This window comes from Alligator mississippiensis, chromosome 11 (assembly GCF_030867095.1).
Source record: "Alligator mississippiensis isolate rAllMis1 chromosome 11, rAllMis1, whole genome shotgun sequence".
NCBI classification, from domain to species: Eukaryota; Metazoa; Chordata; order Crocodylia; family Alligatoridae; genus Alligator; species Alligator mississippiensis.
This window is the reverse complement of record NC_081834.1, coordinates 6515455-6541212: the sequence shown is the minus strand read 5'-3', so window position 1 is coordinate 6541212 and position 25758 is coordinate 6515455. Positions and strand designations below refer to the sequence as shown.

The 25758-nt window shown below is 43.1% G+C and overlaps 2 protein-coding genes across 6 annotated transcripts in view; one reads left to right on the top strand and one right to left on the bottom strand.

Annotated features, from left to right (window-relative positions):
* Window positions 1-221: 221 nt before the first annotated feature.
* SPG21 (SPG21 abhydrolase domain containing, maspardin) lies at window positions 222-13521 on the bottom strand. 2 transcript variants are annotated; one of them, XM_059714558.1, is made up of 11 exons: window positions 13416-13520; window positions 12884-13159; window positions 10791-10868; window positions 10477-10565; window positions 5491-5652; window positions 4107-4187; window positions 3479-3624; window positions 2794-2902; window positions 2299-2406; window positions 1541-1681; window positions 222-891 (listed from the first exon to the last, which is right to left on the bottom strand). In XM_059714558.1, the coding sequence occupies exons 4-11, from the start codon at window positions 10537-10539 to the stop codon at window positions 769-771; spliced, it is 933 nt and encodes a 310-aa protein (XP_059570541.1). In that variant the 5' UTR covers window positions 10540-10565; window positions 10791-10868; window positions 12884-13159; window positions 13416-13520; the 3' UTR covers window positions 222-768. The 2 variants fall into 2 exon arrangements, with proteins under 2 accessions (XP_059570541.1, XP_014461609.1); XM_014606123.3 differs by lacking the exon at window positions 12884-13159 and having other exon boundaries at window positions 13416-13521.
* A 4160-nt stretch (window positions 13522-17681) lies between these two features.
* The window catches only part of CLPX (caseinolytic mitochondrial matrix peptidase chaperone subunit X), a 41278-nt gene continuing 33201 nt past the window's right edge, over window positions 17682-25758 (top strand). The window contains exons 1-4 of one of the 4 annotated variants that reach the window (XM_014606019.3): window positions 17703-17792; window positions 18036-18297; window positions 19328-19507; window positions 24124-24284. In XM_014606019.3, coding sequence (XP_014461505.1) covers window positions 18243-18297; window positions 19328-19507; window positions 24124-24284 — 396 coding nt within the window. In that variant the 5' untranslated portion in view covers window positions 17703-17792; window positions 18036-18242. Of the gene's footprint in view, window positions 17793-18035; window positions 18298-19327; window positions 19508-24123; window positions 24285-25758 lie in introns of all 4 variants that reach the window. The other 3 variants (XM_019477645.2, XM_019477646.2, XM_006275660.4) reach the window with 3 other exon arrangements.

The window sequence follows — 25758 nt, the reverse complement described above, 5'->3', positions numbered from 1 at the left end:
AAATGATATTGCCACGATTTACAGGCACTCTGAGAACACCTACCTAATACAAGTTGGAAACTATCACTGAGGCAGTTTAATTGTTCAAAGCAAATCTAAAGGAAAGAATACCCTTTGATATCATAGCTGTTATGGCAACTATGCACTGCTGTTTACACCCACGGACAGCTCTGAAGGATCATGTGAAGTTAGAGCAATTCTGTTTAATAAGAAAAAGCAACTTGTTGAAACTGAAGTTTTATTGAAAACCATTATTACAGCTTGCAAGAAAGTTAAAAATTTTAATGCTTTCATTTCAGTTAGAAATAGTAACTAACTTGCAACTCAACATATAAAGCAAATAAGTGATGGCAAAATTGGCACTTCATCATTTTTAAACCAAGCAGTCAACAAAACCATGAGCGGGCACTGAAGTACACAACCTGCTTATGCAATATATACAGCTAAATGAAAATATAAAACGAAATACTGTTCCTTTTAAGAACAAGACAGTGAAGATTTGGTAGCAAAAATGTGTCTCAATTTTTAAAAGTGTAGTCTTCAAAGATACTTCCTTAAATTCAGAGACTAAAAGTTAAACAAAACTATCCTGTTACACTGTTGTAGTCAACTGTCTTCAGCTGTATTTCATTGAATAGCTCAGTTCTGTTGGAGTTACACAGTGATAACCGGTAAATGTAAGGAGGAGGAAAAAAAAAAAAACAAAAAACGGCAGAGTGGAAACAGTTGATTGTACACAGGAAGACCACCAAGCTGGCAGTCACGAAGTTACTGCTCTTCTGGCTCACTGCTGATGTGGAGATTGACTTTCTGGACTTCCAGTTCTTCTGCACTAACCATAGAGGGGTCAATAGCTGCATATCGTGTCCCGTGGAATTGCAGTAAATGTATCTGTTAAATATGAAAAATAACTCTGAAGTTTGGATACGGATACTCGAGGGGAAAAACAATGGCATTATTACCCCCCGTCGTTAAACCAGAGAAAACCCCCATCACATTTCTGTACAAGCATGGTATCTATTTCATATAGGAAGAAATCTAACCCAGCTACTTGGAACACAAGAATTTAAAATTGCAAGCAGAGATATCATATTACATATATCACACCCCAGGATATACTATGCACCTTGTTTTTTGAAAGGTAGAATGAAGAAGAAAGCTCTTTCCTTATTTAAAAAAAAGTAACTGAGTAGCAGAAGCTGGGGAGCGAAGCTCGCTCACTGTTCTGTTCCTATGGCTTGCTGCAGATTTGACTGTTTCAGCCCATAAGCAGCAAAACCTTCATATTTCTCACATATAATGCACACTCGTTTCCCAAAACACAGCTGAAAAAGGTGTGTTGTATGTGAAAAAATATGGTAGTAGGGAAATGAAATCTAGCCAGAGGCAATGAGTGTAGCTGCTGTAGAGCCCAACCGCTCCACAGCAGCTCTTCCAGGAGCCAGATCCACTACCATCCACGTAGCTTAAAGAATAACAAGCAAGTGTAGGAGGAAGATTGGATTATGATGCTAGGAAGATTTGCATTTTAATGACTTACTTGGATATAGAGATTGACTTCAGCACTTCTACAGAGGTAAGGGAAGTTGCCCCCTGTTTTGAGGTGGGCTCTTCTGGCATTGGGGTATAGCTTATACATTTCCTCCTTAGCTTCAGTTGAAAGTGCACTCTGGTCAAACACCTTGAAAACAAAGTCACAAATCATCACTCAAACCCACTGGGTCTTTTGAAGAAACTTACTGTAAGCTACAAATAAGCTACCATTGGCGTTACCTTAACTTCATTGTCCTATCCCTTCTATGCTGCCTTCTCAGCTTCTTTGTGGTGCAGTGTTCATCACACAGCGAAATTTAACTTCAAGAATAAAGCTACAATAGTACTGAATAAATTACATATTTGCTAAGGACTATTTGAAACATAAAAGGAAGTAAAGGCTGGCAATAAGTCTCTCCTATTAATCACATAGGCTTGCTAGCATTACAGTCGGGCTTCAGGGTGACACCAAAATCACTAGAGTTGTAGAACGTACATATTGTTTTTAAGTATACAGGCAGGCTGGCAAACTCTGTTTGCAAAAGTTTAGACGGCCCTGAGCTCAGGTTGTACTCGCAAGACACCCCATGATAACCTTACCTTTAATTCACTGTACAGAATAATCCATAGAGGACAAAGAGATTTAACACAGAATTAGATCTTCCAAGTATTTAAAATTACTCGTGGAATTTCCAAGTCCCACCCAGGAAAGATAAGAGTTTCCAATACATAAAGGAAAATGCACACAAAACAAGATCAACTTACATCCATAATAGTTACAGGAATGTCTCGAATTTTATGAGGTTCCACGTAGGAGTTCTGGCAATTAAGGGTAAGTCTCGAAGCTAACTCACTCTGGCCAAGACTTTCCAGCTTAATAAAGGAAATGAAAATTAGAAATGAAAATTTCATTTTGGGAAGTTTATAGGTTTTTGACTTTGTTCTCAACACAGCAGCTATTGGCCCCTTCCCCAAAAAAAACGAGCGCCCAGAAAAACACTTCTCTCCAAGTGTCTTCAAAATATATAAATAAAAATAGGAGATCTTCCTCATCTTGCAGCGTGATAGTATTCCCACAATGCAGAAATAACTATGGTTATCTTGACTGAAGCATGAGACCCCCACTGCTTCACATGTTGCTTCTCTAGATGTTAAGGTACATGGCACTTCCAACTAGGACAACGTTTTCCTTCACTGGAGTTGAGGATTTCTCTAGAAGTGCTTAACATACCCATAAACACACACTCAGGAGCCACTTACCCTGTCAACCATGAAATCAATTCCATCTGCCATTTCAGGATCAACAGGACCAGATGCAAAGTTTCCAAGAACAATTTTCTTCAGCATAAATGCAGGCATTAGCCAAAAACTGAAATGAAAGCAGATCATACAAATATTTAGTTTTAATCTAATCAAGTGTTTTTTTTGCAGGACACAACTTGTACAATCATTAAATAAGCGTTAAAGATCACATGGATGAATGATGGCACCTACTGAAACAACAGACTGCTTTCTAAGGCTGCTAAATTTCTTATGCAGCCAGAGTATATTTTACACCCCACAACACCTTTCACACTTTCTTGTATGCAAGGTTTGATCAGACTCTAGCAAAACAATGAATGTGTAGCTCTGATGCGATCTTTCACAAGTCTGGTTATGAGTCACAATAGTTCACGGTAGGAAAAAAAGTTCTCCAAGCCTAGAATTAAAGATTTCAAAACCCAAATTGTGAAAAGCATGCAGTTTCTTTGTAATCTGTCTTGTTAAATCATTAGTATTTTACCACTTATTTCCCCCTCCCCCATCACCTTATTCCTTCTCTGCTCCCAAATTGCTCCCAGCCCAAATGGCTAGCACTCTGTTTACGCTTTTATCTGATGTTTCAGGATGTTACTGGAAAAATAGTAGGCTCTTAGTGTGGCTGCTTTTTTTTAGCCTTCCTCACCTGTTTGCAGTCCATGTCTGGTTAAATATAGAGGTGTCACTGAAGGCATTACAAAGGATCAACGACTGAACTCTGGGAGACTTGTATGCGTATTCAGCAAATTTTTGAGCCAAAAAGCCTCCCAAAGAAGCCCCAAAAAGATGGACCTATTTCAAAATCAGAAAAGTACATCTGTAATGTAACAAACTTCAAATTTATCCCCCCAAACCTGTGCACAGCATTACAAAAATGCAATGATGAACCTGTTAAATCTTATCCCTGTCCTACACTTAAAGTCTGTTGGGAACAAAGTTCACAGTTCTTTGTTTTCTCCCCAAAGAATCTAGACCTCCTCCACTTTAAGTTACAGTACTTTTATCTGCTTACATGCTACAATTTTTAAGAAAGATTAACTTTCATAGTTAACAAAAAACTTAATTAACCAAGATATGAGGTACACCAGAAAACAGGGATCAACATGGGCAAAGTTAGAGGCTTTAGATAGCGTTCTTAGTTTTGAATGTCTTAAGAAAAAAAAGCTTGCATCACAGCCCTAAGAGAATTTTTGCTTAGTAGTTCTTAATAAACTACAGGCTTTTTTACCGAACATTTGTAACAACACATTAGTCGTTAATCTCAGGGTACGAACTTTATCCAGCTGCAGGTGGTCTAGCAGTTTTCTGAATCCATCGCAGAACTCAAGGTGGTCCCAATACACTGGATACTGCAACTAGAGTATAAGGATAAAATGAATACAGTGATTAGTAAGGGAATGAAGGTGTTCTTTCATCAGCCCTCCTCATAGCTCCTGTCTGTTCAGAAAGAAGTCTTACACATTAGCTTGGACTTTCAGCAAAAACAAAGAACCTAGACATGGTACTGAACAGCATGATTACTGGATAAAGAGCAAAATCCCCTCATTATGTTGCGCAAAAGTGGCATAAATAAAACCATTATCCAGCACAAAAAGGTGGAGTGATTTGGAACTACCCCATTTGCATAACCTAAGCTTCCACTAAGAAGTTTGGATCACCACATGCTGAATTCACTGCAGCAGAGACAGACTTCAAGACAATCTTTTAAGTAGATTTTTCAAAGGACTGTGACCTAATATTTGCAGCTATGCAAGCTACAAGTTATCTGTAAGATAAAGGATGACACCCCCTCTGCAAATGCACAGAATAGCTGGTTTGGAGAAGAGAAGCATACTAAGTAGTCTCTTTCTGGAGCATCAGATATGGGTTAGGGCTGGAAGAGACAAGACTGACCAGCATCAGACCTCACTGACTTGTCAGAATTTGTTGCATATAAAAGCATTCTTATTTACAAAAGCAGTGAGCACTGCCTGACTTTGTGAGGAGCTAAAGGTAGGAATTATAGTAGAAGCAGCCATTTAAAGATAAAGAGAGGAACCAAGACAGAAGCAGTCAGAGAAAAACGATGGTTCTGCCATGATGCTCAAGGTAGGGTCCCAACCCATCGCTCCACTAGGAATAAGTAGCTCAAGCAGTTATAAGTTAGATTACTCATTAGCATACAGATACCAGGCAATGCTTCTTAAAACGTAGTGGATAAATAGGTGTTAAGTTGCACCATGCTATGGCTGCCTTCCAGAGAAAACAACTACTATGATTGTTTTCCTATATTGTAGACCTGGAGACAGAGCAAGTAGCTATTGCACTGAAAAGAATGCTAGCAGCTGCTTTAAAATCCCCCTAGTAATAAATCTTAAGAAATGCATGTGATCTCAAGATCATCCAGAACTCCAGGTGTTCAAAGCATAGAGGGGAAAAAAATATATGAAGTCAAGGAGCATCTGTAAAAGTGTTTCATGTAACTCCCTTTGTAAATACATGGTATGCCAGGGCTCAGTTTTGCATGTTCTGTACACCAGGAACATGCCTTAGCATAGCTGTTCTGCGATTTCCTTATAAAAAACAGAACAAACCATCATGATGCCACTGAACTGACTGTATTTACAGTAACAAAAATAAATCCGCACAGGATGTTGAGGTTGCACTGAGAATACTCACAGCAATAACTCTGTAACCCCATCCAGTCAGGGCCAAGATCTGCTGGAAAAACACATCTGCAGTTCCACTTACAGGTGGAAGAAATATGAGGGGGCACCGGATGCTCTTGGGTCCTGCATCATATAACGACCAGACTTTGCTGTCATCATCATCTACTATGATCTGGGAAAAGAGCATTTTAAAAGGAGTTATGAAGCCCATTATTCCTTGGGATTGGTTTAGCTACAGCTATGTTCTACATAGGTTTCAGGTGTCTGGCTCTCATACTATAGTGCATAAGATTTTGTTTGAAAGTACCCCCCACCCCTTTGTTTCTCTTCACAATAACTTTTACTCCATCCTATTATACGTGGTGTTTACACTAACTGCCGAACATGCCTAGACACAGCACCACTGTTGCAAAACCATGTAACCAGCTGCTTTCTGTGCTAACCAGGTATCTGAAGCCACTCTGCTCAGAGGTCATATCACTATAATAGATAGTGGGTTGTGGAAGTTCCCACTGCAGCAAAGGATTTCAGTTCACAATTACCAGAAGGAAGTCATGGTGGTTTAGGAACGAGACTGTCCTTCACAAATTGCTCCAGGAAGGAATTTTTCCTTCTCAGACATAAGAGTTACATAAACACATAACATAACCATAATCTACTGAATAGATTAAATCAAAATGTGAAAATGTACACAGATCAAAGTCAGAAGAGCAGCAAGATTGTGTAAACAAGTCAGGATCTCAGGAAGTAGTGTACCACTACCATACAGAGCATGCGTGGCCAAGAAGGAACATGGCTTCTAAAGTCTAGACTAACTATCCAGCGGGTAGCTGGAATATCAAGTGTAATAGCTACAGACTGGTAAAAAAATCACCCTCTGAATGACTGGAGGACAGCTTCATTTCTTGGCACCAACATAGGGCTGTGGGAGCAGATCCAGATGTCTGCAGGTCTGACTTGGTCCTAACCATGCAGTAAGCCCAATAGGAGATATCACCCACAAACATCTTTGCCTCTCACAGATCTGGAGGGTAGTCAGGGATACTTGATGCAGCAGACCAACTACAGATCACTAATTTGAAACAACTGGATCCCATCAAAAGAGGGATGCTATACAGAGCTTACTCAAAGCAGCACCACCAAGCTGCGGTGGGACGGCAGGAGTTTTCGTTGCAAAGGAGGCATTCACTGCAACGTTCAAGGGGAGGACAGGATCTGCTCTCCACCATCAGAACTGCTGCACATGAGCTTCATGTAAGGTCTGTCTGATGCTAGGAAGTCAAGTCATGGGAATGAGGACCCTGGGTGAATGGTACCTTTGAAAACCAGGAGTTTGAAAATTCCTAGTCCCTCCTGTTGCTGAGAAGTAATTCACGTTTACAGCATTTGCTTTTCAGATGTACCGCTTGATGCTTAGGAGTCTCCTTTACTGCTACAAGGCTCACCTTTGGTACCCGACCACAGGCCAAACTAACCATGGAAACTCCCAGATAAAACCTACCCCATACTGCAGCAGGCCCACCCCAGAATCTGATCTATTCCAACTTTGAACCACTTTCTATAAGCAGCCCTTCTCTTGATTCCTGGAGAACAGCAGATCACTAATCCCTAGATCTGCCTGGCTCACTGCAAGCCTGCTCAGCATAAGGCTCAGAGGACATGTGAGAGTCCCATGTTAGCAGTAATTTTTGTGACATTTCCAAAACAGTTTAGACATGGCTTAGGGCCAAGACTTCAGAGCACTTGGAGTCACAGACAGACTTGTGCATCTACAATTCAACTTGCAATTCGCAGCTGCTCTGTAAGATTATGACTTGAATCTATTCATTTCAACCATCTGCATCTGAAACAGGAGACTAGCTTTAATTCTAAAAAGAAAAACAATAACTTGTCCTGAGCACTTTATTCTAGGATACTAGCAAGTGTTTAAGAGAGAATTAACGCTGCGTACAAGTGGGAAGGAAATGGAGGGCAGGCCAGAAATTATGGTATTTTCCTCACTGCCAGACAATGAACTTGGGGCATGCAGGGCACCATGAAGTTGTCCCACCTGAAAATAGCCATAACACAGCTTTACTGCCTAATCCAATGGTTCTCAACCTTTGCAGAGTCACAGACAGGGCCCCTCCATCACTTTTTTTGGAGGTGGCAACACCCCCAGTTGAGAACAACTGTTGGTGCTGCCTCAGTTTACCCCAGGGCTTCTCAACTGGGTGATGCTGCCTCCAGGTAAAACTACCCCACATGCCTCTATTTGCAGGAGTTTGGAAGAGCTACAGTCCAAGCTGCTTTAGGGTTATCAGAGCCCTAATGCAGCAGGAGTGTCTGCATGGGGCCATTTTACCTGCCTACTGTTGCTGCAGCACCTGAGGAGGGCTCATGGCACCCTGGTTGAGACCTACTGGGTTAGTCTTGAAACTGCAGTAAGCATCAAACAACTAAGAAAATCACTTGGGGTAGCTGCAAATTCAGATAGGTCACTGCCTTCTTTGGTTCCCTTATACCAAAGGTGGCCAACCTGCAGCACATGCCACAAGTGGAAAGGGCAGCCTCAGTTTGTGACACAGCAGACCATGGAGGGACAGCTGACATAGCAGCAGGCAGCGTAGGACGCAGAAGGCAGAGCAGCAAACTGGGTAGGGGAAGGGGATGAAGGTGGCACTCTGGGAGGACGTGGGACTGGTTTGTGCAATGCCTGCCAAAAAATTTTCACCCCCCTTTCCCCCTACTGCTTTATAACAAGTTTAACTCATAATATAAGCTTGCATCAGTTGATCTAAACTCCACTGAATTATTTCAGCTGAGCCAGGATTTCATTCTATGGCTCCGAGCAGCATATGCTTCCTGACCGTAAGGTTGTCAGTGCTATTCACTGCTCCTGAGCAGTGCACTGCAGTTGTTACACTCCTCTCCCCATTCAGCGCTCATGAAACCCTTTATAGCCTCAGGCTCCCTCTGCCCCACTTCACACTGGAGGAAGCTGCGGGACACACACTTCACATGACAGTTGCACAGGAAGTGCTTGCAGATTAGATCATACGCAAGGGCCCTCAACTCCTGTCCTGTGCCTTAGATATGAGCTGCCCTCTCCCACACTGCATGCATTGCAGGCATGACTTACACAGCACTTTTCTCTGGCATATTAGAAACCAACTGGAGGAATCACTTCTCAACCCCAAGACAGCTGCCTGCCAGGTGAAATGCTTGAGCCAGTCTTCCCCAGAAGCCCCATCAGGGTTAAAGAGTGAAAGGGAACAATGAATCCTCCCATGTGACCACATGGTGAGTATTAGATAACAATTAGGCAGAATGTTTATCTAAGCTTGAATTCAGCACACCAGAACAAACTCTCCTGGACTTATAAATGTGCCCCAGGCTGTTTAGTAATCCCAATGAGTCAGGAGCACAGCTACGAACAGCAGCTCGGGGCGGGGGGGAATGAAAATTCTGTCTTTAAACATTTATTTTTCGCACTTCTTTCAGGAAGAAGGCCTCCATCCAGTTATGATTTCACAGACATTAGGGCTGGAAAGGACCTCGAGAGATCATCAGGTCCAGCCCCCTGCCCAAGGGGCAGGAAGTCAGCTACATGGTAGGGGCAGGGGGTACAAGTGGCAGGGATAACTCATGACTGAAGCAGGACAAACCTAGGATCTCTAATCCAATGGTTTTCGACCTTTTGTATCAGGACCCATTTGTAAATGAAGGCCAGTCCCAACCCAGTGCCCCTCACTCCCTAACTGCTATCCTCCAGCCTCCCAGTGTATGGGGGGGGTCAGGCAAGCAACCCCTCACATGCTGGAACTCTGCTAGCTTGCAAGGGAAAAGCTACTGTTTCCCACATTTTTCTCCTTTAAAGAAGACTCCATCTTTAAAGTTTGCACACAACCCTTTCACATATCCCTGGAACCCACTTTTGGGTTGTGACCCATGGGTTGAGAAACCCCACTCTAAGACACTTGCTCCCAAAGACATCTCCGGGGTTCCCAAGCTCCCAAAGCTCTTCATAATCAGATATGGTGAAAGCCAATGCAACAGTGAACAGGGGAGAAGCTTCACTGATGCCAGGAAGAAAATATTTCCCCCTCCCTCTTCACCAGACATCATCTCCTCCAAAACTTCACCTTCAAGTTTGAGAGCTATGAATATATTTATCTACCATTTACTTGGAGAAACCATGTGGTTTCATCTGTATATCACAAGATACATAACTGGCTTCAGAGTCCTTCTGGAAAGCAGTGCTTTTATGAAAATCTTTTGCAACGCTGGCAGCTCACAGCAGAAGTTATAAGAAGGCTGCACACACCAAACACTTTAGTTCCTCGTCAAGCCTACAGAGAAGAGCCTAAACAAGAGAGGAAGGTGTCTGGTTACAACAGAAGCTATCAGAAGAGCCTGTCATTCTACGAGAAAGAGAGTTTCTTCCTTCAGCATGCCCAGTGCATCCTTCCATGGATGGGACTTCAGAAAGCAGCCTGGATTCCATGAGGATGAGAAGAGCTCTACATAAAACCAAACCAAACCAATGGGAATGGAAGTCAGAGCTGTAGGCGGCAGCAGCAGCAGCACCAATGCAGGGCAGGCAGCTAAACTGCACTGCCAATTCCTAACTTCAGAATCAAAAATGACCTGCCAGAAGTGCTGACAAGCACAGCTCTCCAGCAGACTGCCAAAGCTCAGATGGCACCAGGAACCCAGTAGAGATTACTTTAAAAAGAGTTGTGTCAAAAATAAAAGCGCCATACCAGGCAAGATGGTAACATGGGTCATGTCAGTAGACATGACCGTCTGCAAGTCATGTAAAGCAGTCACTGGAGTTCCAGCAAAGATGCACTCTGCAGGGGTCTGTGAGACAGATCCAAACCGGAGTCGAGTTGTTCCAGCTCACAGCTCCAAAACATTGCTACCACTGGCTTAGACAGTTCTCAGTACTGCACAGCACGGTCCTTGTGAAATAAGGCTCTATTTCATAACAAATTATTTAAATTGTACCTACCTTTTTAAGAGGAACTGTACTTCTGAACCAGTTATAGTCAGGAGAGACTTTAATCTCTCCCATGATGTTTAGATGAAACTTAGGTAAACCTGAAACAAAGATATGGCATCTTTTAGGCAAAGAATGCAGGTTCGCACTAAGCCACTACACTGAAGCCTTGTATATACAAAGAGTCCTTTCATGATGAAATTTGCTTTTACCTCTTATCAGCTGGTTTCTAATGCATGTCAAGTTTGGTTATCCTTAGTTTTAATTAGAAGCTACTTAAAAGGTATTCAGAAGATACAATCACTAGAATGTTTTAATATACTAACCCTCTAATTATGAACTGATGGAGCTTTCGGGGATAAAAAGGCAGCTTTTCCTTACAGACCATTCCAATGGAGCAGCTCCTGAAAGGGAAAGATAGTATTTCAGGGTTTAACTTGTTTTAAAAAGTGGACATTTTTATCATTGCTTCTATTCAACTTTAAACAGTTCAGAAAAGGGGCTATAAATGCCCACGTATTTCATGCCTTGCCCTCCAATTATTCAAGTATATAGGACACATGCTCTAATTCAACTGTAACTAACATAAGCATTTCTTGAAAGCAAGCTTCAACACTACCTCCATATTACTCGATACCTGTTCTACAGAACAGTCAAAGCTTCAGGGCATCTCTTCACAGAGAAGCCGACCAAAACAGCAACATCCAACAGTTGTTCCACATAATTAGTGTACTTATTCCAAAAAAAAAATTATTCCAGAAAAATAACTGTTTTCCCAGCCAAAGTAATAATTCTAAAATTAAAACAGAGTTTATTCCAGAAGTGTCCACACACGGAGCTTTATTCTGAAATAGCTATTGTAGATGGACTATTCCCACTACAGCCAATTCCCCCCAGACAAAGAAGCATTAACAAAATTACCCATATATTGAGGTTTCATGTTCTATATAGGACACAATTTGTTTGCAATAATGAAATCAAGACTAGCCTAGTGAAACGCCATGGCACTGATAGATTAAGCACTTTTATTTGTATACCAAATAACACTGGATAATTCTTAAAACTGGGGCTATATTCTGACTGCTTGTAACCTGTTGCTTGAAAGGGAAATTCTGCCCCAGAGATTCATTTAATTTCACAGTGTACAGAGCATAAGAAAATAAGGTGTTTGCTCTTTTAATCAAATATTCAGATATAATTAAATGGGTACTGACTCTCATTTCTAATCAGAATTGTCATATATTCCACTCAATTTCTCTCTGTAGACAAGACCCTAAATGAAGGAAATTCACCTCATCTGTTCCCACCACTATACAAAAAAAGCAATTAAGATACAGCTCTTTTGAATTCAATCCCAGTTTGCTAGTTTATAAACAGATGGAACAAACAGTGAAGAAACACTTACTAGAAACATGAAGTACATGCCTCTTACCTACTATTTTCCAAACTGCAAAAAGTATTTCATTTTCACCACATCACAAATATTTCCAGATTGGGTGAGAATCTCACCCTACTGGGTTGACTGGTATTTCAATTTTGGATAAGTTCCTGCTTGCGTCAAGTATTTTACCACTTGTGCTAGCCTGGCAGCGCATAAAAGTTAGTGGAGAGCAAACACCGCCTCCAGCCAACAGACTGGCGAGTGAAGCAGGCTCACAATATTACTGGAACGGGAGGACAGCTGGTCATTAGGCAAAAAGAAGAGAGCAATTTGTTCTACTAAATCCCCTGCATAAGTCTGGATTAGCCACTACGCAAAAAACAAACATTTTTGGAAACAACGCTGCAATAATATGCTGCAGAAATTGCGAAAGCAAGCAAAACACACACGGACACCTTAATGCAAGAGCAGTGTATGCTTCACACTGTATTTTAATTTATTATATAGCTGTGGCCAGAAGCCCAAGTCAGGATCTGGGTCCCACTGTGCGAGCACATAAGCAAATTCTTTAGAGAAATGTAAGGAAGCATCCGTTTAGCTCGATGACAGGACTGCGCGCTAAAGAAATGGTTTCATTCATCACAGGATTGAGAGCCAATTCCAGCTCTTCTCCGCTCTCCCTTCTCTTGCTGCCAGTGGTTGTATTAGTGCCATTAATTTAAGTGCAAGGCATTAATTGGCAACCTTAGAGACGGAGTTATTCTAGAGAACAGGACTGGAACAAGCATTTTTCTTTACCATCCTCATGGTCTCACCAATGTACCTGAACACCAACCTGCAGGGGCCCCTTATAAGACTCAAAAGAAACAGTCTCCACACCTTTAAACCTTGGGCTCCTACCAAGATCGTTACCAAAAACCCTAATTGGCATTAGCTGTGGTTTGTCTGAAGCAGAGAGCTACCTAATACGAACCAAACCCAGACGGCAACTACCACACACCGCAAACCACTGCCCCTTGACTCGTGCTCCCATCTTACAGCTATTTTGCTCCGTGCTCGCGCTCCTTCCTATTCGTCTCTGTGCACCGCTACAAAACAACGTCGGCGATAGGAAATTCAATTCCTGCGAGGCTCCTGCGCAGCGGCGGCGGCGCAGGCAAGTCTCCGCAGAAACGCAACGTTAAAAGCCTCCTAGGTGAATAACCATCACCATGAAAGCTTAACCACGACACTTTGCTGGTTATCCGATTTCCCAGCTCATTCAAAGGCAGGGAACATAACGCAGGGAGCTGTCCAGGATGGTGCCACGCACGTCTTTAAAAAAAACCAAACAAGTTTTAAAAACCAATTTAAGGAAAACACTGGCTCTTTGTCTAGGTCCCACAAGCCACGACAGAAATTACACGGGCGCGCGGGCAGCACAGACCCCCCACGCTACCCCTGCCCAGCCTGTGCCCGCGTCCCCACAGACGGGAGACAGCGCCTAGGCAGCCCTCGGCCCAGCCCCGGGCCCAGTGCCCCGCCAGCCCATGCCCATCCCCCACCTTGCCCAACCCCCATGCCGCCGTACCGGCTCCCCCTCACGGAGGAGGGAGTGGGGGGAGGGGAGGAGCGCTCCGCTCCGGACCGCGCTGCCTGCGCCTCCAGCCGCGACTTCCGGGTACCGCCTTCCCGCGGAGCCACGCGCCGGCCACGTGACCACGCGCAGGGGCGGGGCGAGGCGCCGGGCCGCCATTGTTACTGAGGCACAGCCCAGGAGGGGGGAGAGTGCGCATGCGCACGGGACTGGGGCGAGGCGCATGCGCAGGTGTGGCTGTTGCAGGTGGAGCATCATGAAGGTACATCACGAGAGTGGTGTGGGGCTCCTTCCTCTCTTTTCCTGGCGTCTGAGCCTTCAGGGTGTGCCCAGGGTTTCTCAGTATGCTCAGGCTGTTGGGTTTTTTTAAAGAAAATGAAGTCTGGTCTTCGTAGTGCTAACAGGACTCGGAGAGCTGGGGTTGTGGGAGACCGCCAAGCAGCGTGAGGCCTCCAGAGAGCGTCCTTGAAAGCCTGCCCCTTTCCAGCGGCATTTTACCCCCTGGCTAAAGTTCATTGCTGGGGGGCGACAGCGGGACGCACGTGGTCGAACGGCGGCTCACCGTCGGGTGCCTTGAGATCCTTCCCGGGGTGCCTCGGGGCGCCACAGACCGTTAGCGCTGCTAGGTCACGATTCACGAGAGAAATGCTGTTTGCACGCGGGGATCCAGCGTTAACCATCCTGACCAGTTGCGGGGTTTCTTGATTCTTTGCAACAGGGCAATGGCTCTTGTTTTTCTGTAGTCAAACGAGTGAAAGCTAAGAGCTGGCATTTTCTGTGGGAGGCTTTGAGCCTCTGGAGGGGGATCTCGAGTCTGAAAAGGTGGAGAACCGCTGTGCTAAAATTCAAGGGCCAAACTCTGCTCTCCGGTGCAGACTTGCAGCTCTAGTATTGTCAATGGAGGTATCTGCCCGCTTGATGCCACGGGTTTGTTGGTTCAATTTTTACAAAAGAAGCTGATGAAAGTTATGTTTTTCTCGTTTGCAAGCTGGCCATTAGGGTTTAGATCGTGATGAGTAGAACTTGATGTTTTTCAGTGAATTTTGGCTGGTCCATAGGCCGTATCTGTCCTGGTGTGAGCTGGCTCCAGTCACCTTATCTGATATTGGATGGCTGCATAGTTCAAAACTACAGAACTGAGATGGCAGACTGGTTTAATTTGGAGGCAGTTGTGCTTGGAAAGTGGACAGTGGATTTACATTCTCCACCAGGAATGGCCAGGACCAGGGAAAAAAAATGTCATTGACTAATTTTATAGAGCAAGTGTATGTGCAGCTGTTGTGGCATAAACCCACCAGATGGCTCTATCTGGAGAACTGCTCTCTGTTTTAAAAAAAAACACAGTTGAATACTGTTGAAAAGTATTTAATGTCAAGAAAAGAGGTGTCTACAGAGAACAACTCTTCCCTCAGCCATGGCTACACATGTAGAAAGCCTCAAATAAAATGAGATCATACTTTGGAGATTACAGGACTGAAAAGAGTAATAAAATAGTGTTATGTCGCCTTTTCCCTGCTCCATGCACATATCATTTTGAACTTACCCATGCCCCTAAAGGGAATATTTGGATCTAAGTTTGTAAACCAAAATAGCTTATTGCTAATACAAGTTTTGAAAACTGTTTCTTGAAGGGGTTTGTTTTGTTCGGGTTCTTGTTCTGTGTATGGAAAGGAAAAGTAATGAGCTGTTACTGTCACCTACCAGGGGGAAAAAATCACAAATGCAGTATGATAAAACTGAAGTCTGCGATCTCTTGAACGCTGATACACTTGCTGAACTTTTCACACAACAGTTGTCCTACTGACTTCAACAGTACTGCTCATTGTATATATGCTATTCACATGTGCAAATGGTCACTGCATTGGGGTCCTGGCTTATATGATGCATTTCATACAAATTCTCTCTTCAGACATCACACTGGTAGCTTTTCTACTGAGGACCTCTGCACTGTTTGGTGAGCTGGGCCTGTGTAAAAAATATATTCCGTAATACCCTGTTATATGTCAAGGAAAATGGTCATAGCTACGAAATAGGGAGATGTATCCTTCAATGCAACATCCCTGAAAAGGCTCTAAGATTTTAAGGGTTATAGTGGACAAGCAACTCAATGTAAGCATCTGCTATAATGTAATAGCTGACAGGTTTAAAGAAGCCAGACTCAACAATGACATATCTTTTCTAAGACACCTAGGAGCACACAACACCAGCAGACTTTCCTTATGCCTGAAGAGAGGTGTTTGTGCCTGAAAGCTTGCAGGGAACAATTTTTACAACTATTTAGTTTGTCTATTAAAATATATCACATTTACCCAAAGAACTTTGTATTCTTCGATCCATGCACAGGAGAGTAGTGAGGAGGATCAGGAAGGGTGATTTTACCTCTCTAAAAGGTCATATAAGCTTTCAGCTTGAAAATCGCTCTAGTAGAGTTACCAGGTCATTGACACATCCATGTTGAACTGTTTAGGTAGAATAAATAAGGCTGAAGCTAAGATCTCTGCCTTTTCTTGATTGCAAGTCTTCTATTTGGATATTACATGTTAGCACTATTAGATCTCTTGCTTATATCTCAGGGAAGCATCCAGAAAGGGGGATTATGTATGCCATGTCATTCAAAATTCAAAATATTTTTTTTCAATCAAATACAGAACAAACAACTGTAGAAGAACGTTACACAACAAAAAAATGAACCAAGCCACCACAGTTAAGTTGTTCAAGCCAGCAGAATGATGGCAATAGGGTTGTAATGGTGTTTCTGAAGGGAACTGCTATGTTTTGATTTTGGATCTCTTCTCAGAAATGTTCTGTTCTAGTGTTAGGCAGAAGGCAGAATAGAGCTAAGGAGTAACTCAATCAGAGATGTGTAGCCTGAGCTTTTGTGGGACTGAGCTCACTTCATCAGCTGCCGTTGTTAACACTGGGTTGCGGTGATTTTGTTATTTTTTAACTTTTTTTCCCAAGCTTGGCAGGAGCTGGCTTCCTTTGCAGCTTCATTTTGTACCAATTTTTTCCCTCAACCGTGGTCTGCAGTGCCTCAAGCAGTCACTAGTAGCTTGCACTGACAGTCAATGGTCACTGCTGTGGGGTAAGGATTCTTGTGGAAGAGATCTTCTATTGGACCAAGTGCATGACACAAATTAATTTTGTCATAAGAAACCATTAGTGTCCAGGCTGCAGATTCACCAGGCTGGGAAAGTCATGGTTATTATGTATGTTGAAGAAGTGAATCAACTGAACACTGACCAGTTCTGGTCCCCACATCTCAGAAAGAATATAGAACTGGAGAGGGTCCAGGGAAGTTTGGCAATCAGGATCATGAATGACAGAAGCTGGCAGTGGTCAATCTCAGGGTCGGGGGGCACATGCCCACCTGTGCCCCCTTGCGTGTTGCCTATAATCAGGATGATCAGTGGTATGGAGGGGCTTCTGGATGAGAAGAGAGTAAAGAGGCCAGGCCTATTCAGTTTAGAAAAGGGGGGACATGATAAAAGTGTACAGGTTTCCCTCGCCAACCGCTGGGGTCAGGTTCCTGAAAGTTCCCCCTGGTTGGCAAGACAAAAAGCGCATGGGAAAAATGGCAGCCACAGCCACGAAAAACCGTGGTTACTTGAAATACTGTGCTAGCCAAAATGGTGTGTGTATATATATATATATATATATATATATATATATATATATAATATAATATTAAGTGTGGGTACTCAAAATCGTGGTTGGCGAGGGAAACCCGTAAAAAAAAAAACCTAAACGGTGAAGGGAAATGAAATAGGGACTTAATATTTATTCTCACAACACAAAAACTTGGGGTCGCACAATAAAACTAGTAGGTTGTACGCCTAAAGCTAACACGAGGAAGTTCTTTGTCACCCAGCAGCAAACCAAGTGCGGGGCTCAGCGCACGCACAGCTTGGGGCTGACTCAGCGCTGTGCCCGCTCGGCCACGTGGAGGCTGCAAGCGCTGAGTCACCTCTCGCGACCACTATCAGCGCTTCTCCCCGCGCACACGTTTGACCCTCGCGCGCTCCCGTCCAGCGGCCCACAACTCCCGGCATGCAGCGATCCCGGTGGCCCGCCATGCCCCGCGCCTATCCTCTCCCTGCCACGGCGCCTACGCGCCCCAGAAGGCTTCGCGCGCAGGGCCAAGCGGCCGGCGGGCGCGGGGCCCCGCGCGGAGCCTGCCGGGAGTTGTAGTTCTGAGGGGACGGGACGTGAGGTTCGTGACGCCACAGAGGGCTGGGCGAGGCGACGGGAGGTGTTTACTGGACGGGCCTAGTGCGGCGGGGCCGCGGGCCGCCGGCGCCATGTCCGGCTGTAGCACCTGCGCCGCTGCCGCGCGGCTGCTCGGCTCCTCGCTGCCCTCGGCGCACAGAGGTAACCGCCCCGCGGCCGCTCAGCGCCTCCCGCGGGGCTCGGCCTCGCCCCCCCCAGGGCTGCGGCCCCTCCGCCATCTTCCCCCGGGCGGGGGCCTCGTGGGGGGTCGCTTTAAACACCTCTGCACGTTATTATTGTTATTATGGGCCTCATGGAGGGGGTCGGTTTAAAAATCTCTGCACTTAAATATTATTATTATTATTATTATTACTGAAAAACAGTTGCAAAATTATTCTTTGTAAGCTTCCAGGCACAACCCCCACTCCCCTCTTCAGGCATCGGGAGAGCCTTTTTTGGAGCATGTGGTTCTTAACTTAAGGGCCTGCACCGTGTATCAGGGGCTGCGAAATCTCAGCTAAACCTTGCACAAAGAAGCCGACTCCCGCGCTGGTCCCGTTTCTGGTTCTTGTGGCCAGTCCTGCTCCAGCCAAAAGCTTTTCACGTTGCACAATGTTGGTAGGACCCTTAGTCCGGCGCTTCCCGTGGTTCGAAGGGCCGCTGTCAGGTAGGTTGGGCCTTGCAAAGTTCGACCGAGTCGACCGCAACCCGAACGAAACATTAAGAAATCAGAATTGGGTTTTGTTCGGGGATTCGACTCGTCTCGAGGGTCGCGTGCTCGTGACCGCGAATCGCGCTTTCTGTGAAAGTTTTAGAGGAGACTGTTTCTTAATTGCCATACCTTAGCGGCTGCAGCGGTTATCACACATCTTTGGTACTTGAGTTTGGCACGTAGAGAAATCACTCCTGAATTTAAGACTGTCGTGCCAAAGATAGTTTATTTAGTGTAATCCCAGGAAAGACCTGGGTTTAATTTCCTATTCTGCTCAAAGCTCACGGTGACAGCAGCAGCAGCAGTTAGATACCAGAAAACTTTGCGGATCGGTGCTTGTCTCTTGGACCTCAGTTACTTATCTACAGAATGGTGCCTTTTTCGCTGTTTCTTTCCTTGCCAAGATTTCAAGGATATATGCCAAAAAAAAAAAAAAATGAAGTGCTCAGATGCTTTGGAGTAGCAGTAAGGGTGGTGGAGAAGGTAATCAGTATCTGGCGAGTATTGGACTTTAGGTAGCAACTGTGGACCTACAGCAGCAGTCAAACATGGTAATACCTGGAACAGGAAGGGTTTTTTTAAATTTTAAACACATTTTTTGATATAGCTGAATGCTGAACCATGTATTAACAGTCACAAAGTTTGTTTAAAGAGTGTGTGTGTGTGTGTGTGTGTGTATGTGTGAGTGTGTGAGAGAGAGAGAGAGAATTTCTGAATTGTTAGAAAGGAGGATTTCTGAATGTCTCAAAGCCATGGCTGAAATATGCAATGAAAGTGTAACTTTGTATTTGACAGGAGCATGAAATATTCCTAGAAAAAACTGCTTTTTGCAGTTAGTTATATTTTATGTAAATAAATGTGCATGTGGTAAAATTCCTGTTCTATTGGAATGTGTACTGTAATATTTCTTCAAAAACTGAATTTTAAAATTGCAGCGTTGTAAAAAGTCTTCTCTATGTTCATTCGGCTAACTTTTCCTCTTCAGCCTGCTTATATCATCCTGAACCCCTTGTGGGAGAAAAGATGAGCTTAACAGCATGCTCTGAAGGCCAAACAAGCAGGTGTCTCTGCGACCAAGAGGAGAGATCAGAATGCATTTTACCACCTTGGGCATCTCACTTAATGTGCTGTGTCGACTACATGCCACCTCTTCTGTCAAGTGCAGGTGATGACACTGTTATCTAGAATGTGTCATTGGCTGTGATATCAAGGCTGAGGCTAAGCAATAGATATCAAAACCCTACAAAATCTTTTAAAGTGATCGGTTTCATGGAATATAAAGGAAAGTGTGTGTCAAGGCTTGGGAAGCAAGATATTTCTGGTATTGCCAGTAAGGACCTGATGAAATGGGGAAATCATATGGAATAAAGCTATTCCAGATGAGTGTCTTGTAACTCGCTGAAAAATGGAATAAGCTGAACTGCACAAAAAATGTTTGTGAGAGAGTTCATATAGAAGAGCTGTTGGACTTTAGATTTACACCCTTACACAATAACTGCTCAGAGCACAGCTCAAATTTTTAGCTGAAGAGATGCAACCAGCTTGAAAATTCTCGTCTCTTATTTTTATAATAATCCCTATAATAATTTTAACTGAAAGAGAAATGCGTCTTTTCAGTTTACAATTTGGAGTTGGCAGTATTTCACATACAGATTCCTCATGTACCCTGTGTAGGTAGTCAGGTTTACATTTGTCTCAGAGCATCAGGGTAATGGAAATCTTTAAAAACAGGAAAACCTGATTCCAAGACTTGAAACTTGGTGGGGGGGACTGGATGCCGTATACAAGTGAAATGAAGGATTTTATTTAATGGAGAGTGACTTTTTTATTTTGATTTCCCCCCCTCCCCCCAGTTCCTCTTAAGTACTCTGTTTTCTGTTCTAAAAAAGCTGTAAATCTGATTTGATCAAATATCACTGGTGTTCATTTCACAGTAGAAGATGTCTGCAGAGATTTACCCTGAAACTACTGTCCTAAACTTTTTTTTTTAAGCATGTACTCTTATTGGAATTTGTGTGTGAAAAGAAACTTAAATATACCCATTGAGGATTTTTTGTTTGTTTGTTTGTTTTTTAACCCAGACAAAAAAATATTTGCAGGTTGGCTTGGAACAGGATTATAGGGTTATTCCTTTAGTGGCAGGATTTGATTTAAAAAGTCAACTTGAAAATACAATAAAATGAAACAAAATGATTAACAAAATCTAACAGCTGTCATAGAGGTGACCGGGAATCATTTCAGCTCTGCTGCAATATAATTCCTCTTGCCCTATCATCCACCTCCTCCTCCGTCCCTTTTTAAAAAAAAGATTTTACTGGCATGAGATTTCTTCCACTTGGTTCTGCCGGCTTTTTCCCTTTCTCCAGTACAGATTTAATGAAATTTAAAATTGAACCCACCAATGAGATGGTAATTCCTATGGGTGCCAAGTTGCAGTTTCTTTCTGAGGTCAGCCAAGGAATTCCTCCAGAATTGTCTATCAGGTATATGAAGCAGCTTGGAAACTCCCAGCTGGTGTGTAATCTAGAGCTTGGGTGTGTCTGTCCTTTTTTGAGCTGTGTCACTTATTAAAATTAAAAATGAATCATTAAATTTAAGACCCATGCCTACGCTTTGTAAAAAGGTAACCATTTTTTAAAAATATATCATCATCTTCACTATTCTCTCGCTAATAATTTTTCTCAAACGTGAACTGCAGAATTCTTGGGGATTGACTTAGAAATGTTTACAAGTCAAAGTCAAGGATTCAGAATCTGCCAAATTAAGACCACTTTACTTCACGTGCAAAATACATGCATAATTTCATACAATCAGGAGACATTTCAAAGGTCACATAATTCCACCTGCAGTCACGTTATTTCATAATACTATGCTAAAGGTTGGTCCCTTTTTTTTAATTTGTACACAGTGAGCTGATTATGCAATTCCGATATAAATTTAGTCCTTAGTACAACACAGCTTCCGATACCCTAATGTCAGTGGACATGAAATACATTTGGATCATTTACTTTTTGAATTATTGAGAATTTTTCATCAATGTGATGCACATTTGGAAGGTGGCATACTGTATTTGTATAACTGAGTTTTCGATATTTAGAGCTGAATTGAAGCATTGTTTGACTTAATGTTGAAAGGTTTGATTAATCAGATATTTTATTTCACCGGTGCTTGTCCGGAGCAGTATGGCATCCAGATTAAGAGGAGTGATTTTTTTTTTTTTTTTAAATGTGCTCTGGACAGTTGCTAATGCACTTTCTTTTGGGAAGAGTGTTTGTTGAATGTGTGCTTATTTAAAAAAAAAAAAACATTGAATGGCTCCAGGTGAAGCATTAGGTTAAGGCATAGAGTAACTACTCTTGTGTTGTGATTTATATTTTGGACATAGGTGTTGAGGGCCTGGCCTGGCCTGCTAAGTTTTGCCTAGCTATGTCTGTTTAAGGGCATGAAAAGATCACACCTCATAACTGTTGGCTACAAAGGACCAACTCACAGGGTCATCATAAAATTCTCGTTTATTAGACGGATGCCAAAGCCAGATCATAAACCTTGGGGCTGATCCTCTCAAACGCACACACATTCACGCACATACACATACTCACAGTAGCTAGCTATGAACACTAAGCACCGGTGTCAAGATATACCTATTCATAGATTTCATAGACATTAGGGCTGGAAGGGACCTCGGAAGATCATCAAGTCCAGCCCCTTGCCCCAGGGGCAGGAAGGATCAGCCACTTGTCCTTCTGGCTGGGGAGGCAGGGTGTTGGTCAGGTCAAAAAGGGCACCATTGGGGGTCATTCTTTGCTACCTTTTATCCCTTTCTGGCAGACTTTGGTGACTCCCCAATTTTTGGGCTTATCCAATCCAGGGGTCATTGACCTTGTGAGACATCCCCCTTGGTGGTTGCTGGATGGCAGCCGTCAGCCCCAGGGGTCACATCTGTAGGTACGTGCAGTCTCAGGAGTCTGTTGATGAAGTTTGATTAATTCACTGCTGTGATGAACAGGGCTCTGGGGGCAGTTGATTGGGGGGGGGGGGGGGGGGGCTATTCAGTCCCAAGAGTCGGTCTTTGATGTTGATTAGTTCAAACCGGGGCTTCTGTACCTTTAACAGTGAAGTTTCAGGGAGTTCCTGGCTCTGTATTGATCCTTTCCTCTCCTTAGTCTAGTTTCCTAGGTGTTAATTGATGCTGGATAACTTGTTATTCTGTGTAGCTACTGCATTACTCAATCAACCAAGATTCAGTCAGGGATCCACTCCATACAGAGAAGCCATGGTTGGATTCCCCACTCTTGCTAACATTGTTACAAAGTTAAAAAGCATAGACTATAAAACATAAAAGGGTGAAATGCCATGGCACATACAACAAATAGGCCAACTACAATGGTGGGGGTGGGGGGAGGCATGCAGATGCAGAACACTATTTTATACCCATAAAAGCATCTACAAACTACATTTTTTATTACAAGTACATCTTATATTCTATAAAAATAATAATAATACAATAAAAGAAGAAGAGGGAGGAAGGAAGAAAAGGTAGAAAAGAGAAACCATCCCCAAAAGGGGGCAAATACTGCAAAAGGGGCTTCTTGCCCTATGGAGGGGCTTCACATTGGAGTGGGGGGCAGGCAAAAAAAAAAAGTTTCTTGCTATATAATCAACATACCTATACTGGCAAAAGTCCATGTGCATGGGCACAGCTGTGCCAACAGAAGAAGGCTTTTATTGGCAGAGCTTATGCACTCCAGGGGAGGTGGTGTAGCTACGTCAGCAGAAAAAACCCATCTGTCAGCATGTCCTGTGTCTTTGTTGGAGGGCTCTTGTCAACACAGATGCACCAGGCTAGCTGGAGTGACAGAGGGTCTGTAGCATAGGTAAGTACTAACCCTGATGTTAACTGAGTAGTACAGCAAAACTTGTGTTAACTGGCATTTCTATTAACCGGAATTTCTGGCCGGCCAAATGCGGGGAAAGGGGGGCTCGCACGTGGTGGCCGCCGCCACCACCACCACCCTGCGCTAGCGCTGCTCTGCATCCAGCCAAAAACCCCTGCCTCAGGTAACTGGGATTTTTATATAACCGGCGTGCCGTGTTTCCCACTTGTGCTAGCTAACACAGCTTTTGCTGTACTCCCTGTTGATTGTAACACCATTGGGAATCTTCACTGCACAGTTGTGGTGCATCCGCCCTCGTGCCTATATTTTATCAGGCTCTAGTAACTTTTCCCATAGTAACATGTGGCGTGTGGATGTGTACATACTCGGGATGTCTTTTGGATATTACTTATTCTACAATTCAGACGTCCTTTACACATGAACTTTTTATTGACTTTAACTGTTAAGCTTAATGGAAATCCTAGTGTTCGTCACTACAAGACCTTGAATTCAATTTGATTTCAGCTTTTATTCTTCTGGCATATAGTTGTGTTTCTACTACAGAAGGAACTCAAGAATGAATCATATTATAACAAAAATTGAAATACATGTAACCCTTTGATTCCTAAGAGAGTAATCTATTCCTTCAAAGTTCACTTTATTGTCATGAAGGGGTTGAGGAAGTCAGGGAATGATGTTGTCATCCTACAGATACTAGTAAAACTGATTTTTCTTTCTTTAATTTTCCCCAACAGCGGGTGATGAATACAGTAGTAATGAGTATTTTATCTGTGTTCTATTATATCATGAAACAAACTGATCATAGGTAATATGTTGCGTATGTGTGTTCAGCATTTTGAGTGGGAAGCAAAACAATTTGTCCTTAAAGGATTGGTTTCATTTCCAGGTATTACTTGTGGTCGCAGTCGTCTCCCTGTTTTAAGAAGACTTGGAGCCTTTGAAACGCGTTCTTTAAGAAGAGTTCCCTTTAGATGTTTTTCTGAAACACCAGCATACTTTGCTTCAAAGGATGGTGCAAGCAAAGATGGCTCTGGGGACGGCAATAAGGTATCAGATATTCACCGTCTACTCTTGTATTTTAAGGAGCCCTCATCTGAAAGCCTGCACTCCTTTCTGGGCTGTTTACTGACTGTTGTTCCAAGTCACCTGTCAGATCACTAAAGCTGCAAAAATATTTTCATATAGTTTCCTGTTGAATGTGTATACGTTTTGTTGTTAGATCCCTTGTTCGCATGGGTCTTTCACACAGCAAAAAGGAAATTAAACAGTTTTGAAAATGTAGCAAGACATGATTATACAACCACAGCAATACGCTGAAGGCTCAGTCAGGTGGTAGCACAGGAATTTTTCAACTCGTATTTTTTTACAATTGACAGACTTCCTTAACGATAGTTTCCCTCCAAACCAAATGTTTTATGGTTTTTCCCTAATTTCACCAGTAACATGTTGCAGATATGTTAATCAGTAATGTTTTGTGAAAAGATTAGTTTTATTTTTACTGTCTGTTTAACTGCTACTTTCATTACATATTTAGTCTTCTTTAAGAGAAAAACAACAACAAACCCAACAAGCCCCTCCCCCCCTTTCTTTTACTAGCAATTAATAGGCAACATTTTCAAGTGAATGATTACCCAGTGTAAGTTTGCTCTTAACTCCACACACAGAAGTTTGGCAAGTACTTCAATACATTGTTGTTAGAGTGGATTTTCCTAGGTCTGGACGTCTAACTGGAGGGCACGCACAAATGTCTCACTTGTTCTATAGAAGCACATATTTCTTTCTCTCTTCCCCACTTTTTTTTGTTTTTGTTTACAGTATAAGTAGGCTGACCATATGGAAATCCTGGAAATCCACACCACTCTGTCTGACTCCCAGCCAGACTGCACTCCACACCTCTGCATTTCTGGGATGCCCATTTTTAATTCCCAACAGCTGGCCAGGACAAGCCTCTGAAATCCGGGACTGTCTCAACTGAAACATATGGCCACCCTACTTATGAGTCACCTCTCAGAAAAACTGGTGGCAGAGTCCCCATGTACACTATGTAATCATTGGGTAAAAAGCTTTGCTGCTGTCAGAATTGCACCACCTCACTGATTGGCAGAACTTGTCTTTACACATGGGGTTTTGCCAGCGTAGCTCCATTAGTTTCAGGGAGCTATATTTCTACACTCCTGTTCAACATAGTTCTGCTGGTGGAACTCTGTAACATAGCTAAAGATTAGGTTTCTTGCTATTAGATTGGAAGCATAGCTGTGTAATGGATATGAGAACTGTATATACGAGTTTGCATAAAGGCAGAAATACACTTTGAGGTATAACTTGCTCCATTTATTTCAGCAACTGCTAACTTGGGTGTTGGTGATAATATGTTAACATCAATATTGCTTTTACTCCTTAAAGCTTTTAAAAGGGAGAGGCATTATCTTCAGTGTTGCTTGTGGAATGTGGTCTGATGGCCCAGCCCAGTGATGGAGGAATGGAAGAGGTGTAGGTTGAGCTATTTAGGTCTCTTACAACA